The 20,916-nt window shown below is 39.7% G+C and overlaps 1 protein-coding gene across 1 annotated transcript; it reads left to right on the top strand.

Moving 5' to 3' along the window:
• Positions 1-2,473: 2,473 nt before the first annotated feature.
• LOC149216568 (uncharacterized) lies at positions 2,474-3,178 on the top strand. The gene has a single exon (XM_089390006.1). It carries the CDS (start codon positions 2,474-2,476, stop codon positions 3,176-3,178), a length of 705 nt encoding a protein of 234 aa, XP_089246132.1.
• The last annotated feature ends 17,738 nt before the right edge of the window (positions 3,179-20,916 follow it).

Raw genomic sequence — 20,916 nt, 5'->3', positions numbered from 1 at the left:
TATTGTCGGAACTTGATGAGGAAGGAAAAATCATATTGGAACCTAAAGCATTCACAGAAACAAGAACTCGACAGCTATGGAATCGATCTATTTTAGAGTATCTCATGAAGTGGAAGGACTTACCTACTGAAGATTCCATATGAGAGGATGATAATTTTATACAAAAGCATCCAGAACTACTCAAGCTTTGAGGACAACAATTTTGAAGGAGAGGGGCATGTTAGGTCCCTATACTACTAGCATAACCCCTTATTGTTATTAGTGCAACCCTCGTATTATATTGTTGTGCCCATGTAGTCCCCATATTGTTATCATTGTGTGCCATAGAAGCCCACTATTGTTATTTTTGTTCCCTTACATTATCATTGTTACGTTGGCTCTCATTATATTATGACCCCTTATACTCCTATATATAGAAAGGAGGTCTTGTCATTTTTATCACCAAGAATTCTTCATTTGTGTAATGTAAAGGAGGTACCCCCATAAAGAGGCTGATTTTGAAGTCGTTGATCTATCTTTCTTCTATTTTGGAGAGTTTTAAACAACATCCTTGTGTTTCACAAGTGTTCAATGTTTCTTCCAAGGGCACAAAAGTTCAACTCCTTAATCCACCTTTTTCATTCCTTATTCTGAACTACGCCATTCAAATACCAAGCCTTCCTTTAAGTGCACTCCTTTGACCTGAAGGAATACACCCTCCTTGTAACACTTTGATTTTCCCGAAGGCATGCGCCCTCCTGGGAGAACTTCTTCGACCCAAATTAGTGCACCCTCCTTGAGTGCATGTGTGCACTTGAAAGGCATGAAGTTTCATGCTTTAGCCTTTAGAATTTCTCCATGAGCCCTCTCTAGTCTCTTGAGCACATGAACACACTTCAAAGGTAGGAAGCTTCATCCTTCGACCTTCGGACTTGCGTCATGTACCCTCATTGGTTTCCTTTGAGTGCTCTCCTTCGACCTGAAGGAATGCGCCCTCCCTGAGATATCTCCTTCGACTCGAATGTATGCAAACTCCTTGTTTTATTGAGCACATGAATGCACTTAGAAGGCATAAAGCCTCATCCTTTAGCCTTTAAGAGTGTTCCCTAGGCCATATTTCTCTCCCTTATATCAACAGATTCAATTATTAAGTTTTTTTTTAAATCTATTATATCAACAGATTCAATTATTAGAATTTAAACTTTTCTTTTAATTTATTTCTTTAAAATTTAATAGAAACAATTTGTGTTCTTTTATATATATATATAATATTTGTAATCTTTTATATCAACAAATTCTATTATTAAAATTAATTTATCTTTTAATTTATTTCTTTAAAATTTAATACAAACCACTTGTGGTTTTAGGTTTTTTTTTTCAATCTAGTTAAACGAGGGACATAAAGAGAAAAGGGTTCTCATTTTTCTAGAGAAATGGTTGGAACTAATTTGGAATATAAAATACCTTGATCGAATTTATCGAATAGAAATAAAAAATGGAAAATATCATGGGGTAAAAATGGAAAATATTATGGGATATATATTTTCCTCTCTCATAAAGTTAGGTGCGTTGAGTAGTTAGTATATTTTATTATTTTTAATTTGAAAAAAATAATTTAATTTAACTTTTTTTTTTAATTTATTTCTTTAAAATTTAATAAAAATAGTTTGTGGTCCTTTATATATATATTATTTTTAATCTTTTATATCAACAAATTCTATTATTAGAATTTAATTTATCTTTAAATTTAGAAACAAATTGTGATTTTAGGTTTGTTTTTTAATCTATTTACATAAAGAGCAAAGGGTTCTCATTTTTCTAGAAAAATAGTTGGAATTAAAAAGGAAAATATCATGGGTAAAATGGAACTCTCATTAAGTTTAAGTTAGGTGTGTTGAGTAGTTAGTATATTTTATTATTTTTAGTTTGGAAAAAAATAAATTTCAATTTAAATGCTTAAATGCGTTGAAGAGGAGTTGCCCAGCAATTTGTTCACTCGCCCCTCAAAATCTCTCAGCGATTTGTTCAATCTCCCCTCAAAATCTATCCTCGCCCAATTCTTATTTGAAACAAAGTCGCCGTTATCCAAATGGTTAAAAAAATAAAGTCGCCGTTATCAAAATTGTGAAAAAAATATAATTCAGTAACTAATCTAAAATAAAATTAGAAAAAACATGAACATGTACTCCGGATTTTGTTTAATATTCGTGTAACATTATAATGCATAACTAACTAATATTAATCTAAAATTAAAACATTAAATATATAATTTGTTATTTGTGGAGCTGAACTTGTAACGGGTGTGAACAGATAACTTGCCCCGGGGCCGAACGAATGGAAATCATCGTCGGGCCAAGGCGGACCAGCCCACAGAGAAAGCGGCTGTTATTGCGGCCACACTTTCGGATGTCACCTTCTCTCCTGCGTCCCTTGTACGTATATAAACAAGAAGCAATCAACTCCCTATTCATTCACGTTTCGGCCTTGTTCGACTATGGCAGCAGCAGCAAAATGTATTGCTCTACTTCTTCTCGCAATGGCGGTGGGGGGCACCCATGCCCAGTCCACGACCTCCACGGTCTCAGTGCCAGAAAATACTGGCGAGGGCGGCGAAAGATTCAATAAGGATGTAAGGGCCGACCTGGCAAAGGATCAATTGGATCTCGCCAATACTTTTTTGTATGACCAGCTCTACGCCCAACAGCCGCCCAGTGACAGGAAGACCGTGACCTCCGTATCGCTGGTTGTGGCAAACGACATTGACGGGGCTGCCAAGGTGGACTTGGAAAGCAACACAATCTTCTTGAGCTCTGACTACATTAGCGGCTACAAGGGTGAAATAGTAAGAGAGGTCTTTGGCATTGAGTTCCAGGGGGTGGCCGCCATCTGGCAGTGGACCGGCAACAACCAAGCGCCCGCGTGGTGGTTTAACGGCGTTGCGCAATATTTCCGCTTAAGAGTCGGCTTCGCCCCAGAAGGCTTTGCTGCTCCCGGTAGCGGAGATACTTGGGAAGAGCAACAGCCTCCAAACGGTGTGACTGCCAGGTTTATCGAGTACTTGGAGACCGTTACCTCTGGTTTCGTTGGCAAGCTGAATGCGAAAATAAAAACTTCATGGAACATCGGATACTTCAAGGATGTCACTGGTAAATCCGTGGATGAGCTTTGGAAAGATTACAAGGCTAAGTATGCAAAATGATCCTGACCACGTGAATTTATGCACGAGCGTAGGTCTACTATTCGATAATAAATAGCGCCATACTAGGCCGTTGGTTTTACTGTAATACAATTTAATTTTCATTTTCGTTTTAATGTTTATTTATTTTAAATTATGAGATTACATGCACGTAAGTTTTTTTAAATGCAATTTAATGTTCTGTACTCAGTTTTCATCTTGGCATTTAAATACTTAAGAAAACGATCTAATTTTTTTAAGTGTAAATTATTTTATGAGTTACATTGTTTTAATGTTTTTTTATAGTTATTTAATTTTTAAATTTTCTATTTTGGCATATCTTTTTATTTTGGCATATATGAACAAAATTTCAACTTTGATCAGTGCACATCCTTACACAGCGCAATAAATTGGAGAATATGTCATTTTTGAGATTGTAAGAATTGAAGTAAAATTTTGAAACTATACTTACTTCAAAACCACACTATAAGGAGACATCTAGGTAAATAGACTAACAAAAACTAAAGTATCACCCAACTTGGGGCTGGTTCCTCGTTTCACTATTTTTCCTTTTCATTTTGTTTACTTTATCCCACCCATTCGATGCAAGAGTAACTATGGATTGTTGAATAATTTCCTGACAAGATGCTATTGCATCCTTTTCAAATTCCAATGACATTGATTTGCGAGTTCACTTTACCACTCTAAAATGGAACAATAGTACTGTATTTCTTTGCAAAGTCCTAAAATTATATTCTCGTTACTCTCCTCTCAGTCCTCATCTTAGGAGAGAATTTCATGATGTCATTCATTGTCCTCCTAATCTAAAGATAAGGAGTCATCTTTCTCCATAGTGGGTGGGCTACATGGCTTCCAAGCCTTAGATTTAGTTTTCTGTTTTACCAGCTTTGGAGCGCAGGAGTTCTATAAGTGTCCTGTTTAAGGGAAGAGGTGACAATGAAAAGTCGTCTTATCATAGTTCAGGTGTTGGATATAGAAGAAATCACCTACTTTGTGGCTGATTTTATCACGAAATCCTTTACTAATGTCAAGTTCAACACAGATCCTACCATAAGTATAAAAGCAACTTCAACCTCACGTGAGATTTGTGCCTAGCAATTGACCCAAGGTGCTTCCTATGCTTGTAAACACTAAATCATGCAATATATGAGCCAACGAGTTTGGAAGTCAGACCCAAATGGGGAGACTTGTGATGATTATCATAGACGAGTCAAAGTCTAGGAACCAAGGGGTCATGAACAACCTTGCTTTTCCCTAGAACCATGGGCCCTTGGATAGAACACTCTGGTAATCTTCTTGGCAGTAAAAAATAAGTATGAAGAAGCCCTTTGAACATAAGATAACCATGTAGGAGCTGGTCTAATTAGAGTGTATCCATTTGTAAGGATCCTTTGTTTGAGGCCACAACCCGTTAAAGCAGTAGATAAAGTTGTTTCGTTGCCATTTTCTCATGGAGATCTTCTAAATCTAGATGAGAAATGTCAACGGAGGGAATATCCTCTAATTTTTCCACAATAAATGGAATAGGTAAATCTTAGAAGGGACTACTTTTCCTGGAGATTGAGGGTGAGTCGAAGGAGGATGGACACCTTAGGGAGCTTGATTATGAACTAGGTATTTGTATGAAAAATCTTCAATGGAGGAGGTTTCCCCAAAGCACAACAGAATCCTTGTAAATATGATAATAAGAGATGGGAAAAGTATCATCTAATTGCTTACCTTCATAAAGAGTTAAAAGCACAAGGGAATCCTTTCAAATATGATAATAAGAGATGGGAAAAGTATCATCTAATTTCTTAACTTCCTAAAGAAGGCATTGAAACCCTTGAAGAAACCCTAATTTGAGCTCCACTAAAAGTTTGACGTCCCTTATGATGTTCGTAGATCTCACCCAAAAAATCAAAGAGTATCCAAATTCCATTTTGACTTAGATCTAAAAAGGAATTCTTGCATATGCAGCCCTCTTAAAACAAAGCTTCTGCATTAACCAGGGTATTTGGAAAAGGCACTTGCTCTACAGCCACAATCTTTTGCATCTTAACCTCAACCTTGCCATTATAGGGATGTTGCTTGGTAGTCATGGCTTTTCTCCCATTTGTGAGCAAACCTTGGACAGGGAAAGCTCCAACAATTACACTAACATTTTCGTTGGATTTATTACCTTCAGCACCAGTGACAATACTATCTACAACAGGTAACAAAGAAGTGTTATGATTATCTCCCTCAACAAGAGCCGAATGCTCCTCTGAAATGGTAATATTTGTAGTGTCTTCGCAAATATTACGATGTGGTTCCATTCATTACAAGTGACCTTTCAACTTCCAAAGTGTTTTGTACTCATAAAACTAAAATTCTTAAACCCTAACCCTAAATCTAACCAACAAACTTAGAACACACTTACTTTGAAACCTGTAAATCTTATTGCAACAACTTTTTTTTCACAACTAACATGATATTTTTTTCATTACAAAGTGGAAACTTCATTTTGAACGAGAATATTAAAACATTACGTAGCTTTAAATGATATCAAAATATTACTTCTACTTAGATGCGTAGAATAGACAATTCATTGACTGAAAGATAATGCTAAATTTTGCCTATGAAAAAGCATATCGTTGTTCGTAATGGAAACATGCACGACCTTCTGTAAATTGCGAGAGACCTCCATCGAAAATTGTGTTTCAAGACGGAGGTGGCAATGATGGAGTATGTTAAGAGTTAGTTGTCATCATAATTTGAGGTACTAAATTGTCAAGATAAATCAGGAATATTATATGTGCATAATAAATAAATAATTTTCAAATAGAGATGTTAGCATATATACATAGTTATCAATGGTATATACTTTCTTTAAATTTATATTTTACTTTTCATTTTTAAATTTTACAATTCATTAAATAAATCACAAAAAATTATTCAAATAACAATTTCAATTAATCAATAAAAAATATTTACAAGGTCTTCCATATACAATGATTAGGTGTTTTGTTAAGGCAATCTTTGATGTGAAGTCATCGATTCAATTCCCCTCCCTGATCGAGGTGATATATTGATGAAGATGTAGTGCCACCAAGTTTAAAAAAAAATCGATATTTTTTTTTCTAATTTCAAAAAAAAATTCAAACTAAAGGTGAACAGGCTGATAAATACCATCTTGTTTGGGAAAACTTATGCAAACCAGAGGAAATATTTTGGAGACAAAAATCCATAATTCAATGGCTCAAGAAAGGAGAATCGAACACTAGATTTTTCACAAATCCACCATAGCTAACATAGCTCACAACAGGATCTCCATGATTAAAGATGAGGGAGGATAAATCTAGACCACTCACAAAGATATTGAAGCGGTGCTTGTCCAACATTTCCGGACTATCACTCGGGAAGACACTCCTGACAGGGATTAGGCCATCAAGGGAATCACAGGGTATATCCCCAAACTGGTGTCCAGAGAGGACAATTTTAACCTCAATAGACCAGTGGAGGAGGAGGAGGTTAGCGATATTCTCAAAGATATGCATAATGGTAAAGCACCAGGCTCAGATGGGTTCAATGTGGATTTTTTTAAGGCATGTTGGCATATTGTCAAAGAGGAAATTGTGAATGTGGTTGAGGATTCTAGGAGAAGAAAAACTATCCTGAAAGCCCTCAATACCTCCTTTATTTCTCATATCCCCAAACAGGACATTGCTCAATTGGAAAATAAGTTCAGACCAATTGCCTAATGTAATGTGGTTTACAAGATAATATCCAAATTAGTGGCTAATAGACTCAAACCTCTCCTCACCTCGCCTGTGTCTGAAGAACAATCAGGATTTGTGGAGGGAAGACAGATTCTTGACAACATTAGTCAAGCACACGAGGTGGTGCACATGCTAACTAGCAAAAAACAAGCGGGGATGCTCATGCAATTGGATATTGCCAAAGCATATGACAAAGTGAATTGGAATTATATCGAGAAGGTTCTCTATGCCTTTGGGTTCGACCACAACTGGGCCATATGGGTTATGGCACTGGTGTCCTCCTCCAGCTTTTCCATTCTAGTTAATGGATCCCCCTCAGAAATATTCAATCCTTCTAGAGGCCTCAGGCAAGGAGACCCTCTTTCTCCCTTCCTTTTTATTCTTATGATGGAAGGGCTTGGAAGATCTATCAAGCAAGCCAAGGATAGGGGTAAAATTAGGGGTCTTCAAATTTAAGAGAATGGCTCTATGCTGACTCGTCAACAATTTGTTGATGATACGTTACCGCAAGGCGTTCTAACAGTCAAAGAGGATTTGGCCTTCAAAAAAATTCTCAAAGATTTTGCCCTGGCTACAGGCATGGAATTCAACCTCTCTAAATCAAAAATCTTCTTCTTCAGCACTAATATTGCCATCCAAAGAAACATCTCGAGAATTCTTAGATTTCAAAGGGATTCCCTCCCTTCTAAATATTTAGGAATACCTCTTACTTCCAGACCCATGCATAAGAGTATTTGGGAAATGGTACTTAATAAGATGCAAGATAAAGTTAATAAGTGGACCTTCCATGCCCTGAACCTGGCTGGGAGGTTAGTTTTGACCAAGGATGTTCTTCAATCCATCCCAGTTTTTATGTTATCAACACTCCTAGCTCCAAAAGGTGTTCTGGAGCAAATCAGAGACATTCAAAGAGACTTCTTGTGGGGAAAGGAGGACAATAGAAAGAAATGGGCCCTGGTTTCTTGGCAAAAAATATGCAAACCCAAGAGTTAAGGGGGCCTAGGCCTGGACGATCAAGAGATTCTTTGTAAAGCTCTAGGAGCCAAACTCTGGTGGAGATGGGTGAAGGAGCCAAAAGCTCAGTGGGCAAGGATATGGAAAGTGAAGTATGCCATCTCATGGCACAATAATGATCTCATAAGAATGGTTGGAACTATAAAAGGCTCCTGCATATGGAACAAAGCCTGGGGGAAGAGAATTCTAGTTCAAAAGAATAGTTTCTGGGAAATTAGAACAGGAGATCTGGCTCTCTTCTGGGAGGACAAATGGCAGCATGAACCAATTCTGTTAACAGAGAATTTTGTTAACCTAAAGCAGGAAACAGATGCCTAAGGGTTAATCGGAGTTAAGGATTTTTTGGATCTTTCGCAAACCCCTGAAAAATGGAGAGGCTGGAGAAACATTGAATGTGGTGAGGACAACCCCCTAAAAGTCAAAGTAGAGGCTCTGGGGGACCTGCTCAAGAAAAGGATGATCTTAAAAATAGAAGGGCAGGATCAATTGAGATGGGGTAATAACAATCAAGTAGCCTTTAATCTTAAGGAAGCTAAAGGTTGTCCACTTGAGCTAAATTATAGTGTTCACAATAAGACCTGGACACAGATTTGGAGGCAACAAGATCAAGGCTTTTATGTGGCTGGTTCGTCACAAGAAAATATTAACTTGGGAGAATATTAGTAAAAGGGGAATTATGTGGCCCTCATGCCAGCTCTGTGAAGAGCAAGAGGAGACAACGAAGCATTTTCTCAATAGTTGCTCTTATACCACCTAGATATGGGATTCGTTCCCTGTGATTTTCTAGCAGTCTGATAGGGACAGAGGAAGTATCGTAAACACCCTAAACCACTAGAGAAAGAACTTCAAGGATAATGAAGTCCTAAATTTGGACTGGGCTTTCACACCCTGCTTTATTATCTGGAATGTTTGGAAAGAGAGAAATAAAAGAATTTTCAAGAATGGTAAGTCTTCAGCACAACATGTTCTTGATGTTATCTTGAAGCAGATCAAAGATACATTGAGTTCTACTGTTAAGAATATCCCCTCGAATCCCCGTCCAGATGAAGAGCATAGAATTCTCAGGCAACTGGGATTGTAAGGGATAACTCCTTAAGGTAGAAACAGAAAGAATAATACCATGGTAATAGAAAAGGACTACTAGCAACCCCCACCTAAAGGCTTTCTAAAATTCAACATTGATGGTGCCTCCAAAGGCAATCTGGGAACTAATGGTTATGGAGGAGCTTTAAGAGATGACGAGGGAAATATTATATTTATCTTCCACTACCATTTAGGCAGGGCTACCAATAACTTGGCGGAAGTGATGGCGCTGGAGCAGTGCCTTGAGTTCCTATCTTAGAATCAGTGCTCTAATATCATTGTGGAAGCAAACTCGGAGATTACTATCAACGCAGTGAAAAGAACCAATGGTGGTTCTGGGCTGGAAAGAGTCTCGAGTCATTGGAAAATTATCAAGGTTTTTCAAAGAATCCAAATGCATCTTCAGGGTCTTCGTACCATACGTTTCAACGACGTTCGACGTAAGGCCAACAAGCTAGCTGACTTACTGGCCAATCAAGGGGCAAGTAGTGAAAAATGTGGAAAGGCGATAAAGTGGCAAGAAATTCCTCCATGTCATCTAAAGGCTATCTGTGAAGATCAAGCTGCTAAGGACACGGAGGTTTTCTGATATCGAGTGGGGTTGAATTCAGCGATTTGATGTCGTCGGAGAGTTCCTTCTCGGCCCACTCAGATGTTCCTGTGAGGCTGAGTTTTTGGTTTTGGTGCAGCTACTCCCGGTTCATCTCAACAAGGTTTCCCAAGCTTTTGGGTGGCACTTTGTGGTTCTATATCCTTAATAAACTCAGGATCAGTTCTAGGGTACACGATACGAGTTGGAAAAATAAACATTTAATGGGGTGCCGCAGTAGGCGTCCCCTTCCTACTTCCAGGACTGCAGTCATGGTGAAGGGCGGGTTTCTGGTGATCACACAACTTCTCAGTGGTAAGTGGTTTTGTTATTTTGAGAGCGATCCCATAGAATGCACGACACGAGGCAGGGAGCATCTATGGAAACCACCCTTCATTGCACATTATAGTGTGGTCAATTTCGGCGCTGCGATATTGTTTCTGGCCATTGGATTTGGCCTTCTGGTTGAACGGTTGAGATTGCCCGTATGGTTTTGTGGGGCCTGCTGGGTCTTCTCTCTGTTTTCTGTTGGCGCGTCTCATCCGTTCCCTCCATTTTGTGCATTGGGGGTCTGTTGGATAGGTAAATCCCCTCTGCGGACAGAGGCGATCCCAGTAGCCTAAAACAAAACTAGCCACAATCAATTCACGCTGCCACACAAGTTCCTAGTTGTACATTAAAGGTGAATTAAGAAGACCAACCTGGAATCCAACGCTATAGTCGAAGCAGAGTTGGTATTCCCGCTCCCTCGCTCCGGCAGGTCACAGTCCTTGCGATCCTTGCAAACGAACACCTGCACATGCAAAGGAAGAAACAAAGACAAGCATAAAATCCACCAAGGAACAACTATATTTTAGTCAGAAAGGAAATAAATCAAACATCACTATAATAGACAATGAGATTGGAACCATAATAGTAGTCGTTCATTAATGAATAATAGACAGGAAAAGTTACAACCAAGGTTCTGACGTTGAACCTCTCCTCTGGCTGGGCGAGCAACTATATGTGTCTTGCAATGTACCTCCTCTCCGGCAGCATAACCTTTCTATGCTTCACTATCACTCACAACAAGCGTAACCACAACTAGCATTCCTCAAAAAACTCCCTTGTCTAATGCATGAGGACAGATATTTATAGATGGAGAAGGGAGAAAGATTCGATGAACCAGGACACCCATTGTGGATTGGCATTATCTCTGAAAAGCCACTGTGGATAGATGTCAAGGATAGATGATGACTCTTGACCTCTATCAGATGGATTTTACCCTCAAAAGACTTCGTTATCTGAAGGGAAAAAACAGATGGGTGTGCGTTTAGCAAAAATCATTACCAAACTGGGCTGGTGCGGGTGTTGTTCTATGACAGAGCGCCAATGGTCGCGCCCTCTTTTGAGGATCTTAGTGATTGGCGCGGGTAAGATACTTGTGGACCTGCGCCAATGGAAAAAGAGTACTTTTGAGGGAGAATTTGTAGAAGGTGTCTTCAGGGAACATGAAGTACATACTCAGGGGAACATAATGCAAGTGTTTTTGGATTATGTCACTGCTCACAGGTCCCGGAATGCGTCCTCCAATGTATGGAAACGGGGCGATAGGGACGGTGACCAATGGTGACAAATTACTGTGTAACAGATGCCCCCTAAAGCATGAAGTCCAAGAGGGAAAGAGAGGGGTGAAATGCTTTACAAGAACACACAAGAACACATATAGTTGCTGCCGAGGATTTGCCTTGAGAGACACGACTGATAGTTCAATTACATGATGTACGTGGTATGGTCGCAGCCATCCATAAGAGAGTACATAAATAATCTAGATCCATAGTATGGACGCAGCGATCTGGTTAGGATCAATGAATTGACTCAGGTATGGTCGTAGCCATCCAGTGAATGAGTCATATATCAAGAATCACGCCTCGATTACAACAGACACAATCCAGGGTCTTGCGCTCCATCTCGACCCGAACAGAAGTACAAGTTCAAGCATGTGAACATGTAAGATGAAGTCGAACATGCATGAACATCGTCTGATTACCAGTCAATATTGGAAACTGTTAACAGACGCGAGAGGTACCATCAATAATGACAATGGCCCTCAAGGTACTATAGGTACAATCTACGGCGTGTGAATTAGTGATCTGAAGTCGAACACCCGTAGAATCATTCGATCGGAGGCCAATGATGAAAACCTCACGTCGAACACGAAGAACCTGCCATTAAGGCATGCAGGCTCCAAGGCACCGGCAGGGAGCCTCTAGATCAGCTTCCTGGATAATGAGCTGAAGTCGACAGGAAGTGACCTTGATCGAAGGTGGTCCATAATGTTTCCCACATCATCGACACGAGACAGAGAGATAATGTTGTGAATCAAGATTGTACGAGCTATCAAAGGGAGGTTGTTTCTTTGCAGAGGTCAACTTCTCTTGAACATATTGGCGGCACGTTAATGGAATTGGCAGTATTTGACATCAATGTATCAAAGGTCATGATGACGAGGCAATGAGTAGATGAGAGGCCAAATAGGGTACCCAAGTCCATGGAAGCAAGTGAAAAATATGAGATGAGATATCCCCACCCTGGACACGAAAGCAGAAAAGTGCCATGTTCAAGAGCGACATACTGCCGACACGATTATGGTTCCAAAATTTTCTTTTCCCCCCACCATTTCTGGCGAGTACCCCAGTTATTTTTAACAAGCTTGATGAGGATAGCATATGCTTGTGGTGTGTTATTCCAACAAAATCCGATGTCATCAGGTTTTAACGAGTCTGACAAAGGAAGAACTCGGCGTCTTTTCATGTTTAGAGAGTTTGAAAAGACAGCAGAAAAGGAAACTCCAGGGGTGTCCTTTTTCGTAAAGTTGTGTCTCTTGGGCCCGAAAAAGTATAAAATAATGCCCGAAAGAACCGCCCGACCATTACGATCGAGGAGTACTTTTCATAAATAGTGATTTCGACCTGAAAAAGTAAAAAAGCGATAAAAATCACGTCGTTTCGTAACCATTAACGAGTTTGAAATGAAAAAAACCCGGTAATCTTTTTATGTTTTAACGGTCGACAAAAAGAACTTAAAACGACCGCCCCTTATTAACGTTTAACGAGTCAAGAGGAGCGACTCGGCAATCTTTTCCTCTTTTACGAGTCAGAAAAGAGCGTAAAGGCGACTCGTCCTGTAGGAACGAGTGGTATAAAGAGTAGCAACTGGTTCCGGTAATGGTGGAACTGCTCAAAACATGTAATGGTCAAGAGGCTGGCTAATAAAACCACTCATCACTGTGGATCCTCAGGAACAGGAAAACAACCAAGTGAAAGCATATGATCGGCCAAAGAGATGGTGGCGATGGAATGAAACAACCAAGTCTCATCTAGCAGAATTTAGCAGATAAAAGGCAATCACGGAATGTAAATCAGGTACGGGTTCATTTTTACACAAGCTTGAACCATAGAGAACTTTGCTTGGATTCGGTTTCATGTTTACACAAGCTTGAAACGAAAAACTATGCTTGCTATAAATTTGCATGCCCCCAGCATGATAATGCAAATCGAGGTACATGCCCCCTAAGCTTCATGGCATTCACGGAGTGGATGGAATGAAGGTTCACTTGGAAAGACTCGATTTTGAAAAGGAGGATGCATGCCCCCCAGGCTTCAGTCACGCGCACGGGTCAACTGCCATCATCAGGATGACGGACTGGATGTTGAGGCATTTCCTGTGGAAATAAGACCATTTAGGAATGGTAGATGACTACATGTGAAGTGTGAACCGGGGAACGAAAGTTGGTCTACGATCTTGATCGTCCTTCCTTCGTGCGGAAAACACATCACTCTGAAGAGTGAGGACACAATTGTGCGTGTGCGATAAATATAGTCTCGCCCAAGGAGTAAATTGTAATCTAACGGACCTTGGACTACCATGACGCCCATGTGAACGGTCTTCCCTTCTAATGTGATAGGTACATTGGGAAGAATTCCTAAAGGTCGACTGGTTTCTCGATGAAAACCTGTAAGGTTTCTCATCTCAGGCAGAAGCAGTGGCGAACCAAGTGCTTCCCAAGCTGTTGAAGAAAGGATGCTCACAGGAGATCCCTCATCAATAATGGTACCGGCCATAACCATTCGGTAGACTTGGACTATAATTCGAAATGGTATGGAAGCTGGTAACTGGGGATTGCCTAGTTGATCCCAATTGAAGGAAACAACTAGGTTGCTTGGAGGTGGGACCGGATAAACGGCCGGATATGACTCTGATGAACGTCCTTCCTGCTGCGAAGGAATGAGAGGGATGCTCACTTGATCATTAGAGTCTATGTTTATGAATACAATTTGGACGGTGTGGTCTTCGTTCTTTACAGTGATAATATCATCTGAGGATGGAACTTCTGAAGGCAAAACCGGGTCAACTGTCATTTGGACCTTTGGACTTTCGTCTGGTTTGGATTCAGATGGTTCATCCTTGATGATAAACACTCCCGGAACAAAGTGGTGCATAGACGATGAACGTAAATCAACACTCTTTCTGACCAAGGACTGGTCTCGAACAGGCTGAGCACAGCCAGGTTCGAGAAGAGGAGGCTGGACAAGAGAGGAATCTTGGTTGAATTCTTTGTCAGCAGGGGAATGTTCTGCAATTGCAGAAAGTCGTTGATAACCAGTAGGAATTTGGGTTGAGGGAGTTGTAAGACTTTCCAATCTCTGGTTTCGCAGACCAGAGCCTTATCCATTGGGCTACGGAGTCGCCAAATTGTTGGATAGGTAAATCCCCTCTACGGACAGAGGCGATCCCACTAGCCTAAAACAGAACTAGCCACAATCAATTCATGCTGCCATGCAAGTTCCTAGTTGTACATTAAAGGTGAATTAAGAAGACCAACCTGGAATCCAACGCTATAGTCGAAGCAGAGTTGGTATTCCCGCTCCCTCGCTCCAGTAGGTCACAGTCTTTGCGATCCTTGCAAACAGACACCTGCACATGCAAAGGAAGAAACAAAGACAAGAATAAAATCCACCAAGGCACAACTATATTTCAGTCAGAAAGGAAATAAATCAAACATCACTATAATAGACAATGAGATTGGAACTATAATAGCAGTTGTTCATTAATGAATAATAGACAGGAAAAGTTACAACCAAGGTTCTGACGTTGAACCTCTCCTCTAGCTGGGCGAGCAACTATATGTGTCTTGCAATGTACCTCCTCTCCAGCAGCATAACCTTTCTATGCTTCACTATCACTCACAACAAGCGTAACCACAACTAGCATTCCTAAAAAAACTCCCTTGTCTAATGCATGAGGACATATATTTATAGATGGAGAAGGGAGAAAGATTCGATGAACCAGGACACCCATTGTGGATTGGCATTATCTCTGAAAAGCCACTGTGGATAGATGTCAAGGATAAATGATGACTCTCGACCTCTATCACATGAATTTTACCCTCAAAAGACTTCGTGATCTGAAGGGAAAAAACAGATGGGCATGCGTTTAACAAAAATCATTACCAAACTGGGCTGGCGCGGGTGTTGTTCTGTGACAGAGCGCCAATGGTCGCACCCTCTTTTGAGGATCTCAATGATTGGCGCGGGTAAGATACTTGTGGACCTGCGCCAATGGAAAAAGAGTACTTTTCAGGGAGAATTTGCAGAAGGTGTCTTCAGGGAACATGAAGTACATACTCAGGGGAACATCATGCAAGTGTTTTTGGATTATGTCACTGCTCACAGGTCCCGGAATGCGTCCTCCAATGTATGGAAACGGGGCGATAGGGATGGTGACCAATGGTGAAAAATTACTGTGTAACAGGGTCGGTGCTGACTGCAGTCACGGGTTGACGCCAGAATATCAGGTGGAGGATGGTTTTCTGGTGATCGCAGGCCTCACAGGCGGAAAATGGTGTTTCATTTTTTTTAGCGAACACCTTCAGAGCGCGACACGTGGCGAGCGGTTCGTTTGAAAACCAACTTTATCACACGCTATTGTTCAGTCACGTTGGTCGATGCGATATGATCGTCGGTCGTTGGATCATCTGCAGCAGTTCAATGGCTAGGATTGAATCTGCTAGTTGGTGGGCGAGTTTGTTAAGGGTCACACTTCTTACCATTGCATTTTTATCCTCCACCGTTGGTTTGGGTATGCTGGATCATTGGTGAAGATCTTCGGTTCTGGTTGCTTGATCTATCGGAATAGATTAAGCCAGCTCATCTTTCCCGCTTTTGACTTCAGCTTTGTTCCTGGTTTTTGGAACCACTTCCGGCTTCCGGCTTCCTTTTTGTTTGAATTTAGTAGTTGGGTGGTTTGCCCGTTTTCGGTTGGCCTTTCAGGTCGCTGCTGTCTTCCACAACTCCACGTGGATCATTGTAATTTATGTGTTTTATTAATGAATTAGAAGGCCCTACTCTTGCTTAGCAAAAAAAAAAAAAGGGTCTAAGGCGCTGAAAAAAATTAATTGAGTAAAGACCTTAGTAATATATATATATATATATATATATATATATATATATATATATATATATATATATATATATATATATGGAAAATCAATGACATAATTAAAATAATAAAATTTCAACAACGTAATTAACAATAATCAAAATTAGTAAAAACTTTTGAATTAATTTTTTTCGAAGTCAAACATAAATCAAAGAGATAAAGCCCTACAAATAATTAAAGGATCCTAAAAAAAATCAATGAAATAATCAAAATAATAATTTTTTTATGAAAATAATAAAAAAATAGTAAAAAACTATGAATAACGAATACAAATAAAAAATATAAAGTAGTTAAAAATAACTAACTAAATAAATAAAATAGGTAAAAATGAAACATATATATAAAAATATGTAATCAAAATAAGAGAAAAAAATAAATATAAATTCAATTAAGATAAAATGAAAATAAATTAGGAAGAAAAAATCGAGACCCAACATTTGTTAATTTTCCAACCATCGTCTCTATTCAAATTATTGGGCATTCCTTCGATTTATAGGGATTCCTTGAATTTTCGATGATGGAAATGACTAATCTTAGCAACGACCTAGGCCTCCTCAATGCAGATGTGATGCTTAGTTTTTTCTACATGTTTTTCCAAAGTTGTGGAGTAGGGCTTACCATGTTTGATGTCAACGACGTGCTCATGAATCCTTTGATTAATTAAATGACTAGGCTCACCTTTGTAGGGAGTCCCACAAAAGAAAAGGATAACGTAAACACCTTTAAAGTTTTTTGGGTCGACCGAGTCTTTTATAGATCTTAGGGAGCTATTAATGGTATTTAGAGGCCTAAAGCTTGAAGGAAACTTATGCTTCTTTAATATCTTTGCAATCTTGTCAGTGGTCCCTTGGATAAATGGGAGATGCATCCCTAAAAATCGATCCTTGGGTTATTTTTTAATCTTAGGACATTTTTTGGCTTTGAGGAAAGCCTTAGTACATTGGTGCCTATTGTCCCCATTATTATAGAAAACACTTAGGAGATGATATTTCTCATCATTAAGATGGCTTTCATCAAAAAATCTTAAAGCTATAGTCATTAAATTGTTGAGAACGCCAAGCTTTTAAGTTGGGAAGTAATGAAATTTAGGATGAAGTTATTGCTCCATGTGAGTTTTCTTCTAAAAGACCTGATGAGAAAAATAGCCATCATCCTTCCTTGAAAGGAGGATGTCAAGGAAAGGAATACTAACATTGCTCTCATATTCCATGGTGAAATTTATGGAACTAGACTGATTTTTAAGATGAAGGAAAAAAAAATTCAACTTTTCCTTACCATGGGACGGATGACAGAAATGTCATCCACAAACCTCTTCCACATCTTAGGAAGAAGTCGAGCAGATTGATTCAAAGTCCTCCATGAATAGATTAGCCACCATAGGGGAGAGGGGGGAACTAATGGCAACAACACAAGTTTGTTCATAGAATTTCCCATTAAAAGAGAAGAAAGTAGGGGTGAGACAAATACCAACTAAACTAGGTGTATCAGGATCCATAATACACTTCATGACTTCAATGACCTCATTGATAGGGATATTGGTGTAGAGGGAGACCACATCGAAACTCGAAGTTTGTCATCATGATCCAATTTTATACCCTTGTTACACAGTAATTTGTCACTGACTCTACATTCCATGATCCCAGGTACTTCCAGTCCATATTACTGACATCTATGCTATGTCATGTTGCCAACTATGTGTTATTACCTTCCTTGCAATCTCAAGAAGAGTGTCTCACTTCATTATCCCTGAAGAAGACCCTTTTTACCTTAGTTTTTTGGTCGACGCGAGTCAGAATTTATCCTCCTCGAGAAGATTGACAAGTTAACACTAGCCCTAGTGAAGTCTTCACTATGTCCCTGCGTTGCACTCGCGATGAGCCAGATTTGGCAAGTTTTTCAACAACTCGTCAAAACTTCTAGATGAAATTACTTCATGGGCAGTCCTAGGTTGGTTGTTCGGTCAATTGAGCTCGCCTTTCTCCATTGGGATAGTTGTTCCAGCTTTTTTGCAACCTCCCTAAGAGATAGCTCCTCCTTCCTTCTCTTATGGGACTTCTCGCTCCTATAAATACCTCCTCCATGAATAACATCAGCTAGCTTGGATGTAATGGAATGATAGCTAGATGTAATTGGATAGTTTCAAGTTTCTAAGACAAGAGTAGAGGTAGAGAGTGTTATTGGAGTGTAGAAGTAGCCTCATTTTTGTTGTTATTTGAGAGATGCTTGAGTAGAGTTGGCTTGAGAGCTTTCTAGTATTAAACCTTTTGGACAGAAGAGGGAGTGAGATGTTCCCTTAGGAGATAGTTCACAATTAAATGCTTACGGAGACATACCAACAGGACCCTTCAAGGAGGCTTACGCTGTCAAGGCCCGGTTGTAAGTTTATGTTGATTTATATTAATACAAATCAACAACTTTTTTCCTATATCATGCATGATATGTCGATAGCTTGAGGTTCCTTGACTCATCAAGTAGATTTTTTGGTTTTTTCTGTTTGCGTTTGTGGTGTTTCTCTACATGTTGATTTCAGGTGTAAATGACTAGAAGAACGAAGAGCTGGAGAAACACGACAAGGAGTTCATCAAACGTCGGATTGAAGGTAGGTCTTCATAACACCAACTTTCTAAGGAAGTTTGCTTTGATATTGTCTTTGCAGTGACTAGACCCACTCTAGGGCTAGAGGGGTTGCCTCTGTCCACAGAGGGAACTTACCTGTGTCACAAGTTGGCGACCATAATGGGGACTTGTCTTTTGTCTTTTGTGTTGATTAGCTTTGTTGGTTTATTGTCTTCCTTACTGTTAGACTACCTTTATAGCCTTCCCAACCTTATGAGTGATAGATTTGGCCCTGCTATAGTCAAACCTTCATTTTTTGCTTTTGATTTCGGGTCGTCATTGTTTATTTCCTAACAGTCGCGAAGTAGTCAAGCCCGCGTTGATTGCTGGTTTGCAACTTTTACTGTATGGCTTGGATAAATTGTCTAACAGTCACATCGAGGCCTGAAATCAGCTCGGCGCAGCTAACTGATGTACTTTTGCGATGATGTCATAGAGTTCTTAGTTAGGGAAGTGCAACGATTTGTTGTCGGTGCATGTTGCTAGTGTTTTACTTGCAACGATTCCTATGAGTTTCAAATTTTGAGGTTTGTTTGGTTGATTGATCGATGTGTTTTGTCCTCAGAGCTTGTTTTACTTCTCTCTGTTGTGTCAAAAGAGTTAGTTGTTAAGATTTTTGATTTCGGTTTTCATGTCTTTTCAAATTCTCTCTCTTGAACTGTGTGACCTAAATACCCTAGGGTTTCTCCACTGCTTGGTTTGCCTGTGTCACACCTTCATTGAGATCTTTAGACTCTTCTTGGTAGAATCTCTCTCGTAGTTTGAGTCATATTCTATTTTGCTGGTTGTCATCATCTTGATTGGCGTATGTGTTTGGTCACCGAACTTCCTTGTCTTATTCATTTGATCTCCTTCTTTCACTTGGCATAAATCGCTTTGCTTCCCAGTCAATGAGATAAATTTCCAATTTTGTGAAAAAGGATTATTTATTTAGTTTTGAGTCTTTGATTCATTTTTGCATGTAGTTGCTTATCATTTATTCAAGAAAATTAAAAAGTGAATTCATCTTGTATTAAGGTTTGAAAAATGAATTTTTTCATTAGTAGATTCTCGCGATTAAGATATTGAAAAGAGAAAAGTGTGTTTCTCATTCTTTCTTGGATTTCTTGCAAGTTTGAGTATATGGTAGGAGTGTTCCTTTTTCTTTGATTGGTTTTCCTGTTTGTCATTTAGTTGCTTTGCATTGAAGCTCTTACTCTTCCCTGTGTCCTTCTTCAGCTTCATGGTGTTGTTCTTTTCTTGCGGCTTCGACAGGTTGTCTTGGGTCACCCTGCCTTGGCTTTGTCCTTTGGGCTTCGAATTTGTAGATCCAAAGTCTCGCTTCTTCTGTTTGAACTTTTGCTCGATTTTGACAACGTATCGGTATGCTGTGCTGAGTGAGGAGATGTTCAAGAACCCCATCTCTTCCTGGATGTATTTGTGTAGGCAGCTGCGGTATTTGAGTACCAGATGCAGCTCAGAATCTTTGATACCCAACTGTGTGCGAAGGGTATGAAAAATGTTTGTGAACTCCGGCACATCTTGGTCTTGTCCCTGCGGCAGTGTGGTCCATTTGATGTATTTGTCCTCATAGCTTCCGACAAGGTAGTATTGTTCCTTGATGGCATCTCAGAAGTCATTCCAAGTGGGTGCGGCTGAAAATAGTGAGCCTGTACTTTCATCCTTATGCTCGCAGTAGGTTTCCCACCAGTCCTTGACGTGGGGGGCTGCTTTGAGAAGGGCAAAAACAATCTTTTCCTGATTTGAAAATTCATAAACAGAAAAATACCCATCTAGCAGATTTAACCATTTATCTACGGCATCTGCGTCTATTTGACCCTCGAAGATGGGGATTTCAAAATTAACTTGTACTTTAAATGGTGTGGCGTTTCCAGAGTCGCTGTTGGAAGCCGATGTGTCGCCTTTGGGTAGTCTCTGAAGGATCTGCGCAAATTTATCCATCATCGCGTTCCTTTCCTACTCGAGCGCTTCTTCGAGCAAGATTTTGATAGGATCTCCTGCCCCCTCGTCTTTCTTCTCATCCGCCATGGGAGGCCGTCAGGATTTGCGAGGCTGGTCTTGCAAAGGTTCGACCAGTTCAAGCCCTAACTCCTTATATCCCGACCTCGTTGGGGACATGCAAAGAAAAACAGAGAAAAAGCAGACCGCTCTGATACCGCTGATCTGGATTTAAGCAGGAACGCAATAGATTACAGAGATAACCATAAATACAGAGATGC

The sequence above is a fragment of the Pinus tabuliformis genome, chromosome 1_1, assembly GCF_031772625.1.
Source record: "Pinus tabuliformis cultivar Carrire ecotype Pingquan chromosome 1_1, CPIR1, whole genome shotgun sequence".
In the NCBI taxonomy this organism is placed as follows: Eukaryota; Viridiplantae; Streptophyta; class Pinopsida; order Pinales; family Pinaceae; genus Pinus; species Pinus tabuliformis.
This window is presented reverse-complemented; position numbering and strand designations above follow the sequence as displayed.

Bases quoted from the DNA above. Each gene is read 5' to 3' on its own strand.
- LOC149216568 (XM_089390006.1), top strand. From the start codon at position 2,474: ATGGCAGCAGCAGCAAAATGTATTGCTCTACTTCTTCTCGCAATGGCG.